The sequence below is a fragment of the Heterodontus francisci genome, chromosome 1, assembly GCF_036365525.1.
Source record: "Heterodontus francisci isolate sHetFra1 chromosome 1, sHetFra1.hap1, whole genome shotgun sequence".
In the NCBI taxonomy this organism is placed as follows: domain Eukaryota; kingdom Metazoa; phylum Chordata; class Chondrichthyes; order Heterodontiformes; family Heterodontidae; genus Heterodontus; species Heterodontus francisci.
The window spans coordinates 265626828-265649690 of record NC_090371.1 but is presented as its reverse complement, the minus strand read 5'-3'; the positions used below and the strand labels follow the sequence as shown (position 1 = coordinate 265649690).

The 22863-nt window shown below is 46.5% G+C and overlaps 1 protein-coding gene across 2 annotated transcripts in view; it reads left to right on the top strand.

Moving 5' to 3' along the window:
• Positions 1–403: 403 nt before the first annotated feature.
• Positions 404–22863, top strand: part of tbc1d14 (TBC1 domain family, member 14) — a 120872-nt gene continuing 98412 nt past the window's right edge. The window contains exons 1-2 of one of the 2 annotated variants that reach the window (XM_068044055.1): positions 404–538; positions 12357–13083. In XM_068044055.1, coding sequence (XP_067900156.1) covers positions 532–538; positions 12357–13083 — 734 coding nt within the window. In that variant the 5' untranslated portion in view covers positions 404–531. Of the gene's footprint in view, positions 702–12356; positions 13084–22863 lie in introns of both variants that reach the window. The other variant, XM_068044045.1, reaches the window with a different exon arrangement.

Below are 22863 nucleotides of genomic sequence, written 5' to 3'. Positions count from 1 at the left end.
CCAATCAACCTGCAAGTCTTTGGCTACGAGGAAACCGGAGCACCCACACAGTCAAAGGAGAACTTGCAAACTCCACACAGGCAGTAGCCAGAATTGAACCCGGGTCGCTGGAGCTGTGAGGCTGCAGTGTGAACCACTGCACCGCCCTCTGAAAATGGACTAACAGACCACTCAGTTGTTCAGAGGGCAATTAGGGATCGGCAACAAATTCTGGCCATGCCGCTGACACTTTAATCCGATGAAAGAATTTTTAAAAACTAGCACAAGCCTTTTTTTAGCCAGTTTGCGCTGCAAATTCTCCAACCCGAACTGGCGCATGCGCAGCCAGCACTCATCCTCACTGGGGCAACGCCTCTGCTCTCGATTGCAGATCTGAATCGGCGGACTGACTCCAACATGATCGATTAATTGGCCTTTCGGCGTGACGTCAGCAGCTTTCAGTATGGCGGCGGCATCGGCAAAAAAGGAAAGAAAGTTCCGGAAAGCAGCTCGGAGCTGAGCGCCCGCCGCCTGAGCCGAGTTTCGAGGCCCATGGAAGGTCGGTCCCAGGATGGGCCAGGACCCGAGCAAATAAGCGGCGCCTCAGGACCGAGTCCATCCGCCCGGTACTCGTTTAAATGACGACCCGAGGGATGCCATGGGCCCCATTCCGAGCTCGACCTCCTCCCGTAGGGTCCGGCTCCCGGCCAAGTACCGGGCAGGTGAGAGCGCCGGGCTTCGCGCTAAGGACACCCACGTCTTCTCTTAACCCCCCCCCCCCACTTCTCTTCACCACCCCCCCACGTTCTCTTCCCCACCCCCCCCACTTCTCTTCCCACCCCCCCCTTCTCTACCCCACCCCCCCCACTTCTCTTCCCCACCCCCCCCCACTTCTCTTCCCCACCCCCCCCACTTCTCTTCCCCACCCCCCCACCACTTCTCTTCCCCACCCCCCCCCACTTCTCTTCCCCACCCCCCCACTCCTTCCCCCACCCCCCCACTTCTCTCCCCACCCCCCCCCACTTCTCTTCCCCACCCCCCCCCACTTCTCTTCCCACCCCCCCCCACTTCTCTTCCCCACCCCCCCCACTTCTCTTCCCCACCCCCCCCACTTCTCTTCCCCACCCCCCCCACTTCTCTTCCCCACCCCCCCCACTTCTCTTCCCCACCCCCCCCCCACTTCTCTTCCCCACCCCCCCCACTCTTCCCCACCCCCCCCCACTTCTCTTCCCCACCCCCCCCACTTCTCTTCCCCACCCCCCCCACTTCTCTTCCCCACCCCCCCCACTTTCTCCCCACCCCCCCACTTCTCTTCCCCACCCCCCCACTTCTCTTCCCCACCCCCCCCCCCACTTCTCTTCCCCACCCCCCCCACTTCTCTCCCACCCCCCCCACTTCTCTTCCCCACCCCCCCCACTTCTCTCCCACCCCCCCCACTTCTCTTCCCCACCCCCCCCACTTCTCTTCCCCACCCCCCCCACTTCTCTCCCCACCCCCCCCACTTCTCTTCCCCACCCCCCCCACTTCTCTTCCCCACCCCCCCCACTTCTCTTCCCCACCCCCCCCACTTCTCTTCCCCACCCCCCCCCACTTCTCTTCCCCACCCCCCACACTTCTCTTCCCCACCCCCCCCACCTCTTCCCCACCCCCCCACTTCTCTTCCCCACCCCCCCACTTCTCTTCCCCACCCCCCCCACTTCTCTTCCCCACCCCCCCCACTTCTCTACCCCACCCCCCCCACTTCTCTTCCCACCCCCCCCTTCTCTTCCCCACCCCCCCACTTCTCTTCCCCACCCCCCCCACTTCTCTTCCCCACCCCCCCCACTTCTCTTCCCACCCCCCCCACTTCTCTTCCCCACCCCCCCCACTTCTCTTCCCCACCCCCCCCCCACTTCTCTTCCCCACCCCCCCCACTTCTCTTCCCCACCCCCCCACTTCTCTTCCCCACCCCCCCCACTTCTCTCCCCACCCCCCCCACTTCTCTTCCCCACCCCCCCCCACTTTCCCACCCCCCACTTCTCTTCCCCACCCCCCCCACTTCTCTTCCCCACCCCCCCCCACTTCTCTTCCCCACCCCCCCCCACTTCTCTCCCACCCCACTCCCCCCCCCCACTTCTCTTCCCCACCCCCCCCCACTTCTCTTCCCCACCCCCCCACTTCTCTTCCCCACCCCCCCCCACTTCTCTTCCCCACCCCCCCCACTTCTCTTCCCCACCCCCCCCCCACTTCTCTTCCCCACCCCCCCCCACGTCTCTTCCCCACCCCCCCCCACTTCTCTTCCCCACCCCCCCCCCACTTCTCTTCCCACCACCCCCCCCACTTCTCTTCCCACCCCCCCCACTTCTCGTCCCCACCCCCCCCCACGCTCTTCCCCACCCCCCCCGCACCACTTCTCTTCCCCACCCCCCCCACTTCTCTACCCCACCCCCCCCCCACTTCTCCCACCCCCCCCACCCCCCCCTCCCCCCACCCCCCCCACCTCACTTCCCCACCCCCCCCACTTCACTTCCCCACCCCCCCCACTTCTCTTCCCCACCCCCCCCACTTCTCTTCCCCACCCCCCCCACACTTCTCCCCCACCCCCCCCACTCTCTTCCCCCACCCCCCCCACTTCTCTCCCACCCCCCCCCCCCCCATCTTCTCTCCCCACCCCCCCACACTCTCTCCCGACCCCCCCACTTCTCTTCCCCACCCCCCCCACTTCTCTTCCCCACCCCCCCCCACTTCTCTACCCCACCCCCCCCACTTCTTCCCCACCCCCCCCACTTCTCTTCCCCACCCCCCCCACTTCTCTTCCCACCCCCCCACTTCTCTTCCACCCCCCCCCCCCACTTCCTCTTCCCCACCCCCCCCACTTCTCTTCCCACCCCCCCCACTTCTCTTCCCCACCCCCCCACTTCTCTTCCCCACCCCCCCACTTCTCTTCCCCACCCCCCCGACTTCTCTTCCCCACCCCCCCACTTCTCTTCCCCACCCCCCCCACTTCTCTCCCCACCCCCCCCCACTTCTCTTCCCCACCCCCCCACTTCTCTCACCTTCTCTTCCCCCCCCCCCACTTCTTCTCTCTCTTCCCCCCACTTCTCTCTCTCTTCCCCCCCCCCTTCTCTCTCTTCCCTCCCCCCCCCCTTTCTCTTGCTCTCTTCCCCCCCCCCTTCTCTCTCTCTTTCCCCCCCCTTCTCTCGCTCTTCCCCCCCCTTCTCTCTCTCTTCCCCCCCCCTTCTCTCTCTTCTTCCCCCCCCCTTCTCTCTCTCTCCCCCCCCTTCTCTCTCTCCCCCCCCCTTCTCTCTCTCTTCCCCCCCCCTTCTCTCTCTCTTCCCCCCCCCTTCTCTCTCTCTTCCCCCCCCCTTCTCTCTCTCTTCCCCCCCCCTTCTCTCTCTCTTCCCCCCCCCCTTCTCTCTCTCTTCCCCCCCCCTTCTCTCTCTCTTCCCCCCCCTTCTCTCTCTCTTCCCCCCCCCCTTCTCTCTCTCTTCCCCCCCCCTTCTCTCTCTCTTCCCCCCCCTTCTCTCTCTCTTCCCCCCCCCTTCTCTCTCTCTTCCCCCCCCCTTCTCTCTCTCTTCCCCCCCCCTTCTCTCTCTCTTCCCCCCCCCCTTCTCTCTCTCTTCCCCCCCCCTTCTCTCTCTCTTTCCCCCCCCCCTTCTCTCTCTCTTCCCCCCCCCTTCTCTCTCTCTTCCCCCCCCCCTTCTCTCTCTCTTCCCCCCCCCTTCTCTCTCTCTTCCCCCCCTTCTCTCTCTCTTCCCCCCCCCCTTCTCTCTCTCTTCCCCCCCCCCTTCTCTCTCTCTTCCCCCCCCTTCTCTCTCTCTTCCCCCCCCCCTTCTCTCTCTCTTCCCCCCCCCTTCTCTCTCTCTTCCCCCCCCCTTCTCTCTCTCTTCCCCCCCCCTTCTCTCTCTCTTCCCCCCCCTTCTCTCTCTCTCTTCCCCCCCCCCTTCTCTCTCTCTCTTCCCCCCCCCCTTCTCTCTCTCTCTTCCCCCCCCCTTCTCTCTCTCTCTTCCCCCCCCCCCTCTTCTCTCTCTCTCTTCCCCCCCCCCCTTCTCTCTCTTTCCACACCCCCCCCCCCCCCCCCCCTTCAGTCACCTTTGGTCTCCTCCCACCTACCCGCTTTCATCTCCTTGGCTGATCTTTGGGAATTGGGCAAAAGCAAGGAAGAAAGCCGTGAAAACTTCCTTGCGGCCTGAGTTGCTCAGATTCTGCTTGATGCACAAGGCCACAACAAAATTTATACTTGGCTTTCTTGTCGTGAAAGGGAATGTTTCACAGAACATATCCCCAAAAAGGCATGTCTTATGTTTGTAAACTTTGTAGGATTCTATTCAATCTTTTCACATTGCTATCAATTTATTAATGCAATGCTGCTTAAAATGTTGCTCGATATCCCCCAAAAGGCATGTCTTATCGAGCGACATTTTAAGCAGCATTGCATTAATAAATTGATAGCAATCTGAAAAGATTGAATAGAATCCTACAAAGTTTACGGCACAGAAAGAGGCCACATTGTGTTTGAGCCGGCCAAAAAGTGAGCTATGGTGTCTAATCCCACCTTCCAGCATCTGGTCCATAGCCCTGCAGGGTAAGGCACTTGAGGTGCATATCTAGACTCTCTTTAAGTGAGTTGAGGGTTTCTGCCTCTACTACTCTTTCAGGCAGTGAGTTCCAGACCCCCACCACCCTCCTGGTGAAAATTTATTTCCTCATCTCTCTCTAATCTTTCTACTAATCACTAAATCTATGCTCCCGAGTCAATGACCTCTCTGCTACTGTAAATAGACCTTTCACCTCCACTCTATCCAGTCCCCTTACAATTTTGTACATTTCAATCAGAACTCCCCTCAGCCTTCTCTGTTTCAAGGAGAACAACCCCAGCCTATCCAATCTTTCCTCATAGCTGCATTTTTCGGTCCCGGCAACATCCTCGTAAATCTCCTCTGTAACCTCTAGTGCAATTACAGCCTTTCTGTAATGAGGTGATTAGAGCAGCACACCGTACTCAGTTGTGGCCTAACCAATGATTTATCCAGTTCCAGCATAACCTCCCTGCTCTTTTATTCTATACCTCGGTTAATAAAGGAAAGGATTCCATATGCTTTCTTAACCACCTTATCGACCTGCTACCTTCAGGGATCTGTGGACATTCACTCCGAGGTCCTCACTTCCTCCACACCTTTGTGTATTTTCCCATTAATTGTGTATTCCTTTGCCTTGTTTGACCTCCCCAAATGCATCACCTCACACTTTGCCAGGTTGAATTCCATTTGCCACTTTTCTGCCCACAGTCCATCGATATCTTCCTCAGCCTACAGCTGTTGTCCTCGCTATCTACCACACGGCCAATCTTTGTGTCGTCTGCACACTTCTTGCTCATGCCCCCCACCTTTATGTCCAAATCGTTGATATGTACCACAAAAAGCGGGGGACCCAGTATTGAGCCCTGCGGAATGCCATTGGAAAAAGCCCTCCAGTTACAAAAACACCCGTCAACAATTACCCTTTGTTTTCTACCACACATTTAGTATGCACCTTAATAAAAGCAAAATACTGCGGATGCTGGAAATCTGAAATAAAAACAAGAAATGCTGGAACCACTCAGCAGGTCTGCAGCATCTGTGAAAAGAGAAGCAGAGTTAACGTTTCAGGTCAGTGACCCTTCTTCGGACCCGAAACGTTAACTCTGCTTCTCTTTCCACAGATGCTGCCAGACCTGCTGAGTGGTTCCAGTATTTCTTGTTTTTATTTTGCTAAATCACTCCTCGCTAAGTAAAATTGGCCTTGCCCCAATTGAGAACTCTAACTCCTGTTCTGTCCTTGGCCTTTTGCATAATTATGTTAAAACTGACTGAATTATGATCACTGCCACCAAAATGCTCTCCCACTGCCAGTCCTTCCACCTGCCCAGCTTCATTTCCTAAAACTAAGTCTAAAACTGTGCTCTTCAATGCATTTCATCACTTTTGCATAATATAGAAGTCATTTTGCTTCCTTCCTTGCCCAAACTAGTGCCCAAGAAACTTTTTATAGAGTTCCCCTTTCCGGCACACCATATTGTAAGTCGCTTGACAGAATCTGAATAGTTCATTTTCACCTGTTCCAAAAACATTTGTTTAAGTCAGAAGACCTGTTTTTAAAAAAAAAAACCATGACTATATCTGAAGAGTGATTAAAGAATTCCAGGTTTGATATTAGTTTGTCCTGAATAAATTGATGTTAGCCAGGCAATGGTAGGGCCTCAGTAGATTTGGAAGGTCGGGAAACTAGGCTGTGTTTCAGTTCTGCTCACAATCTGGCCATTCACCTGGAAGTGTGTTGGGTGGGGTGTGTGTGGGTGGTTAGATGTCAACCAGTGGGTAGCACACTCGCTTCCTGAGCCAGGAGGATATCCGTCCATGCCCCACTGCAGGGACTTGAGCACATAATCCAGGCTGATGCTCCAGTGCATAACTGAGGGAATACTGCACTGTCAGCCATCTTTCAGATGGGACATTAAACAGAGGCCCTGTCTGCACCTCATTGCTGTTTCTGGGACCACGCTTTGAGTAAATTGGTTGCCGTGTTTTCTACATTGCAACAGTAACCCTTGCAAAAGTACTTAATTGGTTGTAAAATGCTTTGGAATGTCCTGAAGTTGGGCTAGATAAATGCAACTCCCTTTTCTTCCTTTTGGCTATGGCTGTCTTCTTTCTCTATCCTGTTGAATAGCCTCCTGACAATCACTGTCAAGGTTCATCCATGTATAATGGTGACTTGGCTGAGGTAATGGAAAGTGCTTGTCATTTCATCTATAGACCCATATCCCAGCAGTGAGTTAATTGCTCCAGGAGTGGAGGAGAAGCATTGGAGTGTAATGTTGACATTCAGTTGTAACTGTTGACCCTCTCGTCCCTGCTCCCTCCACCCTGTTCAAAAAAAGATACTTGTGTTTGACCAAATAGTTATTTGGGCTTTTTTTGGGGGATGTGGCTGTTGAATCTGTGTAATATACATTAAAAGCCTTTCTTCTGGCTTTTCATGTGGCTGATGAATCAACATAATTATAGATAAACCTCATGATTTTTTAAAAAAAAGGTTTGATATCCAAAGTGGAGAAGGTGGTTTCAGTACTTGAGTACTGAGAAAACTAAACTAATGGCATGTTGTCTCTGCTGTGGTATGTGAGAGTAGTGAAACTGTTAGGTTGTGGTTTTTTATGCTGATAAACCTCGTTTCCTTTTCTCAACCTAGTGACAGTTCCTCTTTCACCCCAATCAACTTTTAGTTCATGGATTTGTTACTTTGCAAATTTAGGTGCAAACATGAAAGCAGCAGTGACAAATCTGCAATCTAATTGGTCTGAAGAACTTAAATTAATTTCCACATTGTTATAAAATGCTTGAAAGAGCAAGCCTTGCTCTCCTTTAGTTATTGTAGATCTCAACACCCAATTTACGCTGCGCAGGTTTTGCGTTGGTGCGGAGCCAAAGTCACTTTGCACTGGACTAAATTTGTATAAATGTACTCTCGAACACTGGGGAGATCTCCTGTCTGACTGTTCATCAGTGATGTCAGCATAATTCATTATAGAACTTTTAAAAATACTTTGTCATGTCCTCGTCATTGAAATGTTTCCTTTTTAAAGCTTTATTGATTATTCTGAAAACCTCTGTCAGTTAACGAATTTCAAAGGGCCACAATAACGAATCTCAAAGGGCCATAACAAAATAAGCAAAATTAAAGGGCATGGGACGAAAGGGCCAGTGGCTGCGTAGATACAAAATTGGCTGAGACAGAAAGCGGTGCAGAGTAGTGAACGGTTGTTTTTTTGGAGTGGAGGGAAGTATGTAGTGGTGTCTGCCAGGGGTTAGTATTAGGATTACTGCTCTTGAAGTATATTGATATGGACTCGGGTATTGGGGGCATCATTTCAAAGTTTGCAGATGGCTCAAAACTTGGAAAATGAAGAAACCATCAGAAGGATTGCAGCAGAATTCACGTGGACATAGACTGGTGAAATGGGCAGATGCGTGACTAATGAAGTTTTAATGCAACAGTGTGAAGTAATGTATTTTGCAAGGACCAATGAGGAAAGGCAGTATTAACTAATTGATTACTTTTTAAAGGGAATGTGGAAACAGATACCTGGGGATTCATATGCACTAATCTTGGAATGTGGACAAGTTAATAGCTTTAAAAATAGCATTTGGGATCCTTGCCATTATAAATAGTGGCATAGAGTGTAAAAGCAAGAAAATTAAGCTGGACCTTTATAACTCACTGGTTAGACTTCAGCAAGAATAATGTGTCCAATTCTGGACGCCACACTTTAGAAAACATGGCGAGGGTGGAGAGGAGATTTATCAGAATGGTAGCGGATGATGGAACAGTTATGTGGGGAGATTATAGAAGCAGAGGCTGTTCTCCTTCAAGCAAAGAAGGTTAAGAGAGATCTAATAGCGATGTTCAAAATTGTGAGGGGGTTTAGATAGAGTGGGGCAGTGGTTAGCACCGGGTGGCGCAGTGGTTAGCACCGCAACCTCACAGCTCCAGGGACCCGGGTTCGATTCTGGGTACTGCCTGTGCGGAGTTTGCAAGTTCTCACTGGTTTTCGCCGGTTGCTCCGGTTTCCTCCCACCACCAAAGACTTGCAGCTGATAGGTAAATTGGCTGTTGTAAATTGCCCCTAGTGTCGGTAGGTGGTAGGGAATATGGGATTACTGTAGGGTTAGTATAAATGGGTGGTTGTTGGTCGGCACAGACTTGGTGGGCCGAAGGGCCTGTTCAGTGCTGTATCTCTAAATAAATAAAATAAAGTAGATGGGGCAAAACTCTTTACATTGGCAAGAGCATCATTAGTCAGAGGACATAAATTTTGAATCATTGGCAAAATCATCAGGGGGAAATGAGAATTTTTTTTTTTTTTACTCAGCCGGTTATAATCTAGAATGCATTGCCTGAAAGGGTACTGGAAGCAGATTCAATGTAACTTTCGCAAGAGAATCAAATCTGCTTGAAAAGGGAACATTTGGAGGGCTGTGAGGAAAGTGCAGTGGAGTAGGACTAATTGGTAGCTCTTTCAAAGAGCTGGCACATGCATAATGGATCAAATGGCCTTCTGTGCTGTATCATTCTAAGATTTCAGCTTGAATCAGACTTGTGTTTCAAAAAGCAGAATACAACCAATTTCATATCTTTCTACAGAACTCTATCTTATAAATTAGCCTTCAATGTGAAACCTTTTAAAAGCTTTTTGAAAAACCATGTATACTATGTTAGCTGGACTATCTTTATTCACTAAGCTAGTAATCTCGATAGAAAAGTTTAACTAGAGTGGTGGAACATGATCTACTCTTCCAGAAGTTATATTGAGTCTCTCTAATAACCCCGCCTTTTTCCAGGTGGTCAAAGGTAGTATCTCAGATTATCCATTCTTGCAGCTTTCCTATCGCTGGTCAAGTTTATGGGCCAATAATTTCCCAGTTCTGACTTGTTGCCATTTTTGATTATTGATGCAATATTAGCATCTTGTCAGTCTGTGGAAGCCAGTCCTGACTCCACTAAGCTGTTCAGTGTATAAGCAAAGAGGGGAAGACGGCATAGTAGTGATGTCGCTGGATCCAGAGACCCAGGCTAATACTTTAGGGACACTGGTTCAAATCCCACCTGGCAGCTGGTGGAATTTAAATTCAATTAATGAAAAAAAATCTGGAGTTGAAAGCGAGTCTCCGTAATGGTGACCCTGAAACCACCATCGATTGGCATAAAAACACAACCAGTTCACTAATGTCCTTTAGGGAAGAGAATCTGCCACCCTTGCTTGGTCTGGCCTACATGTGCTTTGCATCTGACCAAGCTATATCTAATGAAGGAAAGCTCAATTCTAAGATTGGGTGCCAATAGTAGAAAGGTGTTCTATGTCTCCAGCAATGACACCCCTCACCTCGATGAGCATGATAATGTGTCAAAAGCATTCTTTTTCAAAAGAGTTTATCTTAAACAGAGGACTGTTACCAATATGATTTTTGTTCATGAGTGGCATCGAACACCTTTCTACTATTGGCACCCAGTCTTAGACCCACAGCAATGTGGTTGACTCTTAACTGCCCTCTGAAATGGCCTGGCAAGCCATTCAGTTGAACAAAACCGCTGCACAAAGAACTGCAGCAGTTCAAGAGGACGGCTCACCACCACCTTCTCAAGGGCAATTAGGGATGAGCGACAAATGCTGGCATTGCCAGTGACACCCACATTCCATGAAAATGAATAAAAAAAACTTGGCCTTGTCTAATTTGAGACCCCCTTATTCTTTGAGATTATATCCACATCCACTTCGACATTTGCATATTTAGTTAATGGCAACTAAGGGCAGTCTCAGTGAAGACTGTTGCAAAGTAGCTTTTTAAAACCTGAAGCCAGCGTGGTTCCTTGTACTTGAAGTCCAGTTCTTATTGGGAGGGATGGGAAATGATAGTCACAGGATTAACTTCCTCATTGATAGATATGATAATGGAGGAAGTAGTTTGCAGCTTGAGGCCTCCAGTAGAAGGTAAGAGAAATAGCCTGGAGTAGTAAAAGAATCTGCTTAGAAAACGGCATTTTTTGATGTTTAGCGACATTTTGAAATTGAATGAAAATTCCAGTGGTTGAGGTGGTACTGATAAACAAGAGCTAGTAGTCGGAGTTATTTCTATGCCACTCATGAACAAAAATCACATTGGTAACAGTCCTCTGTTTAAGATCAACTCTTTTGAAAAAGAATGCTTTTGACACATTATCATGCTTATCGAAGTTTAGTTTAGTTTAGAGATACAGCACTGAAACAGGCCCTTCGGCCCACCGAGTCTGTGCCGACCATCAACCACCCATTTATACTAATCCTACACTAATTCCATATTCCTGCCACATCCCTACCTGTCCCTATATTTCCCTACCACCTACCTATACCAGGGGCAATTGCTAATGGCCAATTTACCTATCAACCTGCAAGTCTTTGGCATGTGGGAGGAACCCGGAGGAAACCCACGCAGACACAGGGAGAACTTGTAAACTCCACACAGGCAGTACCCAGAATTGAACCCGGGTCGCTGGAGCTGTGAGGCTGCGGTGCTAACCACTCCGCCACTGTGTCACAGGTGAGGGGTGTCATTGCGGGGACATAGAACACCTTTCTACTATTGGCACCCAGTCTCAGAATTGAGCTTTCCTTCATTAGATATAGCTTGGTCAGATGCAAAGCACATTTTCCTTTAGTCTGCCCGGTGTATTCATTTTACTACTGTCATTTTTCTTGTTTTCCCGCACTGTTCCTTTATCAACCTCACTTAAATTTTGACAATTTTGTTAGGGACACATTGAGTAAGAACTGCATTGAGACTTTTCCAGCCTGTTTCATTTATAATTATGATCATATGAAAATGCTTGTGTCCCATTAATCTGGGCTGGTTTTGAAAGAACTAACACATTGGGCTGAATATTACCAGCCCTTTGGGTGCAGGTTGGGAGGTTTGAAGGCTGGCAAAATGGCGCAGGAAGGCATGGGGTCATGCCTGATGTCATCTGGTTGTCATGCCATTTTGCCAGTGGCAGGAAAGGTGGTGGATGAGCTGCCGTTCTGGAGCCTAATTGAGCCACTTAAGTGCCTCCATGGGCATTTTGCCAGAGGTAGGGGGACCCGACTCCATCCAGTGGAACCCAGCAGTCACCCAAAGGGCTCCAGGGAGGTCTCCTTTTGGGCACTCCAAGGCACCGGAGAGACCTCTGGCAGCAAAGGCACTGCCTGTTCCTCATGACTACACCCCTCCCCTCCCCGAACGCTGGGAACTGCCTGCCCTCAGCTTCCCCCAAGAATACCTACTCCTCTTTGAGGGTGTCATGGCCATTGAGGCGCCTTCTCCTCGTAATTGGAGTCTCAGCAACGGCCACCAGCTGAGCTGCCAGTCCTCTGATTAATTGGCCACCACCGGGAAGGTGCCCCTCTGGTTCCTGCTGCCCGTCTAAGTGGGGTCGCCTTGCACTTTCGGCCCCAGCAGCGGGACCTCAGCCGTTGTGGCAAAATTACGTGCGCCATTATGTGCTAACATGCTATGTTGCTCAGCCCAATTGTTTAAAATTGTGCTTTTTCTTTCTTCGTCTTGCATTTTAATAGCTTTCAAAAATGTCAATGAACAGTCCTGTCACCACAGCCAGAATAGCTAATATATTCTCTGAAGGAAATATGTCAAACAAATGACTCCAACAGTTTTGCTACAATAGTTATATTTTTTGAATTTGTTATGATCTGTTTTTACAATCTTTGTTTTTAGAGTTACCTGAGTTGTTAATTGTGAACTGTTTTAGCGTAGCTTTTGATCCTTCTGAATTTCTTTTGTACTTGAGATTTGGCTTTCTATTACAAAATGTTGAACTTTTTTTTTTAGGTACGTGTAGCAACCAACCTAAGATACTGGAGGACAGAATTTGCACGGACTTCATGACCCCTGCTGGACAGTGTGTCGATAGTTGTAAAGTTGTGAATTTTCAAAACTGTGAAGTAAAGACAATGTGGTCCTTATCTGTACCAAAATACAAGCACAATTTGCACTGCTCTCGGTATGAAGATAGTAATAGCCTTAATTCTGAGGACTCAGGCATTCCCACATTAGAAATTGGAAATCCAGAACCCATCCATTGTGGTGTATTAAATGTCAGAACAAACAATGCTGATTCTTCCCAGACTACTGGATTTGCACACGATAAACTTGGACAAGGTTCAGGTAGTCTCCCACCTGGCATATGCTCACCAGCTATACGTCTTGAGACTGACAATGCATTGCGAAAATCTTCAACATTTCCTCGAACTGGTTATGATAATGTGAAGCTTTACAGTCCATCTAGCAGAGGAATAAAGGCTGATGATATATCTGTAAGCAGTATTTCAAGCCTGAGCACAGAACTGTCCGCAACCCTGTCTGTTAGCAATGAGGATATTCTAGATAGCCTGGTCACCAGTGACTCAAGTGCAATTGTAAATCTGGAAACTGATGAGGCACAGTTTACTGATATCAGTCTAAATTCATCCAGAGACACCTACAATCAAGCTGATAGTCCTTCAGAACAAGAGACCAAATACAAAAAACTGGGCACACTTGCCAGCTTTTTCACCAGGTATAGTCCACTCCAATTAATTGTGTTTTTAAACCTTTACTGCTTTGCCAAGAACGGGGGAGTGGGGCTGGTTTGTTTGCTGTGAATGTTTTTGAGTGTTAACTTGTCTTAGTTACCTTGAGAAGGTGATGGTGGCCTGTCTTCTTGACCTGCTGCAGTTTGTGCAGTAAAGTTTTATCCACAAAGCTGTTATGTAGGGAGTTCCAGGATTTTGACCCAGCGATAATAGAGTGGTATATATCCCAAGTCAAGGTGGATGTGACTTGGAGATGGTGATGTTCCCATGCACCTGCTGCACTTCTACTCCTGGGTGGTGGAGGTGGTGGATTTGGGAGCTACAGATGAAGAAGCCTTGTTGAGTTGCTGCAGTACATCCTATAAATGGTACACATTGCAGTCACAGTACGCTGGACATGGAGGAGTTGGGCATTTAGACTAGCGGATGAAGTGCTGAACATACTGCTTTGTCTTGAACAGTGCTGGCTTCCTTCAGTATTGTTTCAGCTACACCTATCCGACCAAATGGAGAGTATTCTGTTGCACTAATGATTTGTGCCCAATGTTCCCTCCAATTTTTCTTCATTATGCACAGCTTGTTTGTTGCACTGTGCTGTCCCTTTAATATTGCAGTGTGGCCACTCCTGTGCACATTAAAGGGAATGTTGGTTGTGCCTGGCCTGTTTTCTCTGTGGGTTTCATTATGAATTACTGCACGATTGTGCAGTTTAGAGGGAACATTTCTTGTGCCTTGTAGATGGGGAGTTAGTAGGTGAAATACTTGCTGCTGAATACCCAGGCTTTAAACAGCTTTATATGGTATTTATGTGGATAGTCCAGTTGAGTTTCTGATTAGTGATGACCCCTGAAAGTTGGTGGGGACTCTGCAATTGTTATGCCATTGAATATGAAGGGTGGTGGTTGGATTCTTTATTGTTAGAGATTGTCATTGCCTGGCACTTGTGTGATAAAAGTGTTACTTGTCACTTGTCAGCCCGAGCCTTGATGTTGTCCAGGTCTTGCTACATGCGGGCATGGACTGTTTCATTATCTGAGGAATTATGATTGTACGGTGTTCAGCTCAAATCATCAGCAAATACCCCCACTTCTGACCTTGTGTTGGAGGGAAGGTCATTGGTGAAGCAGTGGAAGATGGTTGGGCCCAGGACACTGCACTGATGGACTCCTGCAGCAAGGTTCTGGGCTGAGATGATTGGCCTCAAACAACCACAACCATATTCTTTTGTACTAGATATGACTTGAGCCTATGGAGATATCTTTGACTTATGTTTTTCTATGTTTCCTTAGTGCCACACTCTGTTAAATGCTGTTTGATGTCAAGGGCAGCTACTCTCATTGAACCTCTGCAATTAAGTCTTGTGTCTAGGTTCGGAGCAAGGCTGTAATGAAGTCTGGAGCTGAGTGGTCCTAACGGATCCCAAACTGAGCATTGGTTGCAAACGTTTCAGCATTTTTGCACTCAAGCGCTGGGCTCCTGCATTATTGAGGATGGAGATGTTCATGGAGCCTTCTCCTCTCATTAGTTTCCTAATTGTCCACTGCCATGCACAACAGGATATGGTAGGTCTGCAAAGCTTTGACCCAATCTGCTGATTGTGGGATTGCTTAGTTCTTTTTACGCAAGAATTTAAGAAATAGGAGCTGGGCTAAGCCATACGGCCCCTCGGGCCTGCTCCACCATTCAATATCATAGCTGACTTACATCAACTGCATCTTCCCGCATTATCCCCATGTCCCTTGATTCCCATAATATCCAAAAATCTATAGATCTCTATATTGAGAGTACTCAGTAACTGAGCAGCTCTCTGGGATAAAGCATTCCAAAGGTTCACAACCCTCTAACTGAAGAAATTTCTCTCCATCTCAGTCTTAAATGGCTGAGCCCTTATTCTGAGATCCCCTAGTTCCAGAGGAAGCATTCTTCCAGCATCTACCCTGTCAACTGCCTTAAGAATTTTATGTTTCAGTGAGATAACTTCTCATTCTTCTAAATTCCAGCACATGTTGCTTTTTATTCTTTATCATGCATGTAACCCTTTATCATCGTCTTAGAGTTGGGATTAGATATGATGTTTCAGTGCTGGCTGTTAGTGACAATACTATTATGCAGAGGAATGGCATCAACCCAAGGCGCTCCTCAGCAATAACTTTGGAGTTGCTAAATGTCTGCATGGCTCAGCACCTCGCACCCTCACCTCGAGTCATGAGATTGTGGGTTCAAATCCCATTCATGCACTGTGGTAGTGCTGCATTATCAGAGGTACCATCTTTTGAATAAAGCATTAAACTGAAATATCATTTGGATATTGTCGTTGAGGTGAAAAATAAAGATTCATGGCACAATTTGGAGAAGAGCTGGAAATGTTCCCAGTATCCTGATCAACATTCCTCTCACAACGCATGCTGTTAATCCATTAGAGTTTGTGAGCCTTTGCTCAAAATGCCTGCATGTCTAACCGCAAAGCAGTAACTGCATGATGCATTGAAGTACTTCGGGACATTTGGAAGAGGTGTGATAAGACAGTATATAAATGCAAGCTCTTTCTGGCAGCTGAAATTAATGCTTCACTTTTGCCACATGGACTGCAACAGTTCAAGAAAGTGACACTCAACCACCTTCTCAAGGGCAATTAGGGATGGGCAGTAAATCCTGGCCTTGCCAGTGATGCCCACATCCCCATGAATGAATTTCAAGAAATGAGCAAAGTTGTGGGAACACATTACCTCCAAGTTGCATGCCATCGTAACTTGAACATATAATTTTGTTCCATCATTGTTGCTGGGTTAGAATTCCCTATCTGATAGCATTGTGGAAATAACATCACAAGGGTAGCAATAGTTCAAGGAAAAAGCCCACCATCATCATCTGGACAATTGGATATGGGCAGTAAATGCGGCCTTACCAGTGGGTATGCACATCCAGTGGACAAATGTAATCGAAAATTGTGAGCACTGCATACCAATAAGAAAGCTTCTTGCGTTTCTTAATGCCTTTGGAACTCTATCTGGATCTTTCTCCCCTTTGCAAAACTTAAAATACATAGTTGATCGTTTGGTAAACCTTAGTCATGGAAGCATGCATCAAGGTTATAAAAAATCTGGAATTTTCCGGTTGGTATATTCATTTTTTAAAAATTCTTTGGTTCAGGAAGCTGTAAAGTCAAATTTGAGAAGCATTTGTACTTATTCTCCAGTGGGAACGCAGCTGATCGTGACATCAGAGCAGGCATCAAGAGCAGGGACAGGAATGGATGTTGCAGGTTCCGGGATTTAGATGTTTCAGTAAGAACAGAGAAGATGGTAAAAGAGGGGGGGGGGGGGGGGGGGTGTGGCATTGTTAATCAAGGAGAGTATTACGGTGGCAGAAAGGACGTTTGAGGACTCGTCTACTGAGGTAGTATGGGCCGAGGTTAGAAACAGGAGAGGAGAGGTCACCCTGTTGGGAGTTTTCTATAGACCTCCGAATAGTTCCAGAGATGTAGAGGAAAGGATAGCGAAGATGATTCTCAACAGGAGCGAGAGTAACAGGGTAGTTGTTATGGGGGACTTTAACTTTCCAAATATTGAATGGAAATACTATAGTTCGAGTACTATAGATGGGTCAGTTTTTGTCCAGTGTGTGCAGGAGGGTTTTCTGACACAGTATGTAGACAGGCCAACCAGGGGCGATGCCACATTGGATTTGGTACTGGGTAATGAACCCGGCCAGGTGTTAGATTTAGATGTAGGTGAGCACTTTGGTGATAGTGATCACAATTCGGTTAGGTTTACCTTAGTGATGGGCAGGGACAGGTATATACCGCAGGGCAAGAATTATAGCTGGGGGAAAGGAAATTATGATGCGATTAGGCAAGATTTAGGATGCGTAGGATGGGGAAGGAAACTGCAGGGGATGGGCACAATCGAAATGTGGAGCTTATTCAAGGAGCAGCTACTGCGTGTCCTTGATAAGTATGTACCTGTCAGGCAGGGAGGAAGTTGTCGAGCGAGGGAGCCGTGGTTTACGAAAGAAGTTGAAGCGCTTGTCAAGAGGAAGAAGGCGGCTTATGTTAGGATGAGACGTGAAGGATCAGTTAGGGCGCTTGAGAGTTACAAGCTAGCCAGGAAGGATCTAAAGGGAGAGCTTAGAAGAGCGAGGAGAGGACACGAGAAGTCATTGGCGATTGGATCAAGGAAAACCCTAAGGCTTTCTATAGGTATATCAGGAATAAAAGAATGACTACAGTTAGATTAGGGCCAATCAAGGATAGTAGTGGGAAGTTGTGTGTGGAATCAGAGGAGATAGGGGAAGCGTTAAATGAATATTTTTCGTCAGTATTTACAGTAGAGAAAGAAAATGTTGTCGAGGAGAATACTGAGATTCAGACTACTAGGCTAGATGGGATTGAGGTTCACAAGGAGGAGGTGTTAGCAATTTTGGAAAGTGTGAAAATAGATAAGTCCCCTGGGCCAGATGGGATTTATCCTAGGATTCTCTGGGAAGCCAAGGAGGAGGTTGCAGAGCCTTTGTCCTTGATCTTTATGTCGTCATTGTCGACAGGAATAGTGCCGGAAGACTGGAGGATAGCAAATGTTGTCCCCTTGTTCAAGAAGGGGAGCAGAGACAGCCCTGGTAATTATAGACCTGTGAGCCTTACTTCAGTTGTGGGTAAAATGTTGGAAAAGGTTATAAGAGACAGGATTTATAATCATCTTGAAAAGAATAAGTTCATTAGCGATAGTCAGCACGGTTTTGTGACGGGTAGGTCGTGCCTCACAAACCTTATTGAGTTTTTCGAGAAGGTGACCAAACAGGTGGATGAGGGTAAAGCCGTGGATGTGGTGTATATGGATTTCAGTAAGGCGTTTGATAAGGTTCCCCACGGTAGGCTATTGCAGAAAATACGGAAGTATGGGATTGAAGGTGATTTAGTGCTTTGGATCAGAAATTGGCTAGCTGAAAGAAGACAGAGGGTGGTGGTTGATGGCAAATGTTCATCCTGGAGTTTAGTTACTAGTGGTGTACCGCAAGGATCTGTTTTGGGGCCACTGCTGTTTGTCATTTTTATAAATGACCTGGATGAGGGTGTAGAAGGGTGGGTTAGTAAATTTGCGGATGACACGAAGGTCGGTGGAGTTGTGGATAGTGCGAAGGATGTTGTAGGGTACAGAGGGACATAGATAGGCTGCAGAGCTGGGCTGAGAGATGGCAAATGGAGTTTAATGCGGAAAAGTGTGAGGTGATTCACTTTGGAAGGAGTAACAGGAATGCAGAGTACTGGGCTAATGGGAAGATTCTTGGTAGTGTAGATGAGCAGAGAGATCTTGATGTCCAGGTACATAAATCCCTGAAAGTTGCCACCCAGGTTAATAGGGCTGATAAGAAGGCATATGGTGTGTTAGCTTTTATTAGTAGGGGGATCGAGTTTCGGAGCCACGAGGTCATGCTGCAGCTGTTCAAAACTCTGGTGCGGCCGCACCTGGAGTATTGCGTGCAGTTCTGGTCACCGCATTATAGGACGGATGTGGAAGCTTTGGAAAGGGTGCAGAGGAGATTTACTAGGATGTTGCCTGGTATGGAGGGAAGGTCTTACGAGGAAAGGCTGAGGGACTTGAGGTTGTTTTCGTTAGAGAGAAGGAGGAGGAGAGGTGACTTAATAGAGACATATAAGATAATCAGAGGGTTAGATAGGGTGGATAGTGAGAGTCTTTTTCCTCGGATGGTGATGGCAAACACGAGGGGACATAGCTTTAAGTTGAGGGGTGATAGATATAGGACAGATGTCAGAGGTAGTTTCTTTACTCAGTAGTAGGGGCGTGGAACGCCCTGCCTGCAACAGTAGTAGACTCGCCAACTTTAAGGGCATTTAAGTGGTCATTGGATAGACATATGGATGAAAATGGAATAGTTTAGGTCAGATGGTTTCACAGGTCGGCGCAACATCGAGGGCCGAAGGGCCTGTACTGCGCTGTTATGTTCTATGTTCTATCATTGGGAGTTTATTTTTCTCTGCCTCTATGCATGATCACAAATCATTTCAACAAGTTGAAAAGCAGTTCATTTGAAATGGCTTTACAGCTGTTAAAATAATGCCAGTAGTAATTTAATACAAATGTGTTAAACAGTGCACAATGGGAATTAATTCCCTCTAATGAATAAAAGAAGGTAGTTACCCACTCGTTTGTTTTTTTTTTAACTCTAAAACAAGCCACAAGAGGGTTTAGAAGAATCTCAAGGAGACTCACCTTTTGATTGCACCCTCTTCCCTAACTGTAGGGCCTCCTTTCAGCATGTTTCTTTGACTGCACAGGTGTGTTCAGGAACTTGCTAAAGTTATGGGTCAAAGCCTGCTGAAAATTTTCCTGTTGAAAATTGAGTGGTTGTTCAAAACTGTGCTTGGAATTTTCTTCCTGATTTTTTTGTTTAAAGATCATTTTCTTTGTCCCCTGATTCGTTACCTTCTCTGCCCCCCTTTGGCTATAGTAATAAAAGTAAAATTGTTTTTAGGTTTACAAAACCAATTTGTACATGATTTGGAAAGTCAGTTCTAATGTTATGCAGCATAAACAAAAGCTATTAGTTTAACTGTTACTAGTAACTTTATCAGAAAACACTTGCATGTTACTACAGCTTAATTTCGTAAACTGACAAGACTTGCCAGCTTTGAATATGAAGTATTAGAACACAAGAAATAGGAGCAGAAACAGACCATGCAGCCCCTTGAGCCTGCTCTGCTATTCATTATGATCATGGCTGACCTGCCTGAACTACACTTTCCTGTCCACTCCCCATATCCCTTGATTCCCTGAGAGACCAAAAATCTATCTGTCCCCAGCTTTAAATATACTCAGCAATGGAGCATCCACTACCCTCTGGGGAAGACTATTCCAAAGATTCACAACCTTCTGAGTGAAGCAATTTCTCCTCATTTCAGTCCTAAATGATTGTCCCCTTATCCTGAGACTGTGCCCCAGTGTTCTAGATTCCCCAGCTAGGTGAAACAACCTTGTGTCTACCCTGTCAAGCCCTTCAGAATCTTGTATGTTTCAATGAGATCACCTCTCTCTTCTAAACTCCAGAGAATATAGGCCCAATTTATTCAGCCTGAAATCATGGGACACCCCACTCATCCTCGGAACCAATCTAGTGAACATTTGCTGTACTGTTTCCAATGCAAGTATATCCATCCTTAAACATAGAGACCAAAGGTGCGCACAGTACTCCAGGTGTCATCTCACCAAACTCCTATACAATTCTAGTAAGACTTTCTTATTCTTGTACTCCAATCCCCTTGCAATAAAGGCAAAAATGCCATTTGCCTTCCTAATTGCTTGCTGTACTTGCATGCTACCCTTGTGTTCCTTGTACGAGTACACCCAGGTGTCTTGAATATCAATGTATAGAAGTTTTCACACCTTTTAAAAAATATTCTGCTTTTCCATTCTTACTACAGAAGTAAATAACCTCACATTTCCCCACATTATACTCCATTTGCCACCTCGTTGCCTACTCACTTAATCTGTATATAGCTCTTTGAAGCCTCTTTGTGTTCTCCTCACAGCTTACATTCTCACGTAGCTTTGTATATATTGAATATTTGAATGCTGCACTTGTTATTTTTAAGCATTAAGACCTGCAGGGCAATTGTGTGTTTGTACGAGCATTGAATTGTGATCTATGGTTAAAAGATGGTAGATAATACTGCATCTGTAAATAGATATTTTTACTAGTTCTAGTATTTCCTCTAACTTGTGCAAGTGTTTGTTTTGTTGTAACGTTAACAATGTGTAGGTTGCTCATTAGCCTTGGAATATTTTGAGCACTGCTCCATTTAAATGGTTGAAGGGAAAAAATATTTTATTTTGGTCCTTAAATCTTATTTGCATTAGCCTGAGATTTAGGTTCTTTATTAAGGTGAAACTCATTTGGCTATAACTTGTATGTAATTAGAGTGCAAATGGTGGTTAAAATTACCCTTTTCCCTGTCTCCCCTACACTTGGAAATCTAAGGGATCTGATCTTCTACCCAGTGACAGCAGGAACCCACTTTTCTCGAGTCATTTGAGCTTCCACCAAATCCACTGAATGTGCAGAACCAGTTTGATGCTAAATGGACATAATGTCAGCATCAGGCTGACCAGTGAAAATGCTGAGATTAAAAGGGATCATAATGTCATCACTGAGTCTACATTTCTAAACAGGATTTTAGAGAGTTAAGTGGGTGAGAAAATAAGTAACACTGAGAAGTTTGTATAGTACTGGACTCTGAAACTAGATTTTATTATATTAGCAAAATAAAAGGACAGTCCCAGATTCAAGTTAGGTGCCCTGCTTCAGTTCTGAAGAAGGGTCACTGACTTGAAACGTTAACTCTGCTTCTCTCTCCACAGATGCTGCCAGACCTGCTGAGTATTTCCAGCATTTATTGTTTTTATTTCAGATTTCCAGCATCTGCAGTATTTTGCTTTTATTTTAGATGCCCTGGTGTTTCCTCTACAGTTTTTTATCAAATGAAAATGGAATCCATAATGAATTTATTGTGCTATAACTGATAAACTATTTTAAGTACATTGCAAGAATTTTTTTAACCCATCAGTATCTCTGATGAGCAAAAAGTGATGTGAGGCTTATGGAGCAGAGCATATTCATAAACTCCTCCCAGACAACTGCCATCTCTTTCTCTTTCCCTTTCCCCCATGCTCCGTGTTCAATGTTCAGCTCAATGTCATTTCTGGTTACAGATTACAAGCCTCCAAGTTCCCTGGCCCAAGCTACAGCAGCATCTGTACAAACACTTAAATCACAAAATATTAATTATAAAGTTAACTGCTTTGGCAATGATTTCCAAGAATTTAGAGATATGCCTAAAATGATCTGTAAGCAAAAGCACGTTTTCTCTGCCATTAAAAGCCAACATAAGCAAATGACTGGCCTGCCTGTTCTTGAGGACATAAGCAATTTCATTGCCCTAGAGAAGCAGGGAGTACTTCTCCTAGCCAGCATTCCTTATCCAACATAATGATACAGATCTAATTCTTTGCTGTCTGCAGGTTCTTGTGTAGAATTTTTATTTAGCCATGTGCAGCACTTTGAGATGTCCTGGAGATGTGATTTATGTTGCTGTATAAATGCCAGTTCATGCTTTCACTCCCGCTGTTTGGGGAGATAGGTGCTCCCAGATGAAGGTTTGGGATCACTTAATACTTCTCGTGGTTCAAGACTGTTAGATTTGTATTGTACATCGAAATTACAACATGGAAGCAGGACATTCAATCTGTCAGCATTTACCATCTACCTGAGCAAATATCTAATCTTCCTTGTCTACCCTGTTCCCATATCCTTTTAGTCACTTTCCTTCATCCACCTAACCAATTTAATCATGAATTTTGGCATAGTTTCTGCCTCAACCGCTAACCCTGGAAATGAATTTCACAGTTTCACAAGTCTCTCTCAGAACTTTATTTTGCTCTCTGTACTAAATCTCTTCCATTTAAACTTGTAACCATGACCTCGCATTCTAGATGCCTGAACTCCTGGAAGTGGTCTGCATATCTACCATGTGGCATTCTTTAATAATTTTAAACACTTCTATTCTATCACACTGTAATCTGCATTGTTCCAAAAGAAAAAGACTCATTTTTTCGAGTCTTTGTATTTGCATTTCCTCATACCAGATATTGGGAGGTGGAGACAGCCTTTTCAGAGGTGGGGAGAAGAATGTATAAAAGTGGTTAAAAGTAAACCTACTGCAAATGCTGGAATCTGGGAAAAAAAACCCAAAA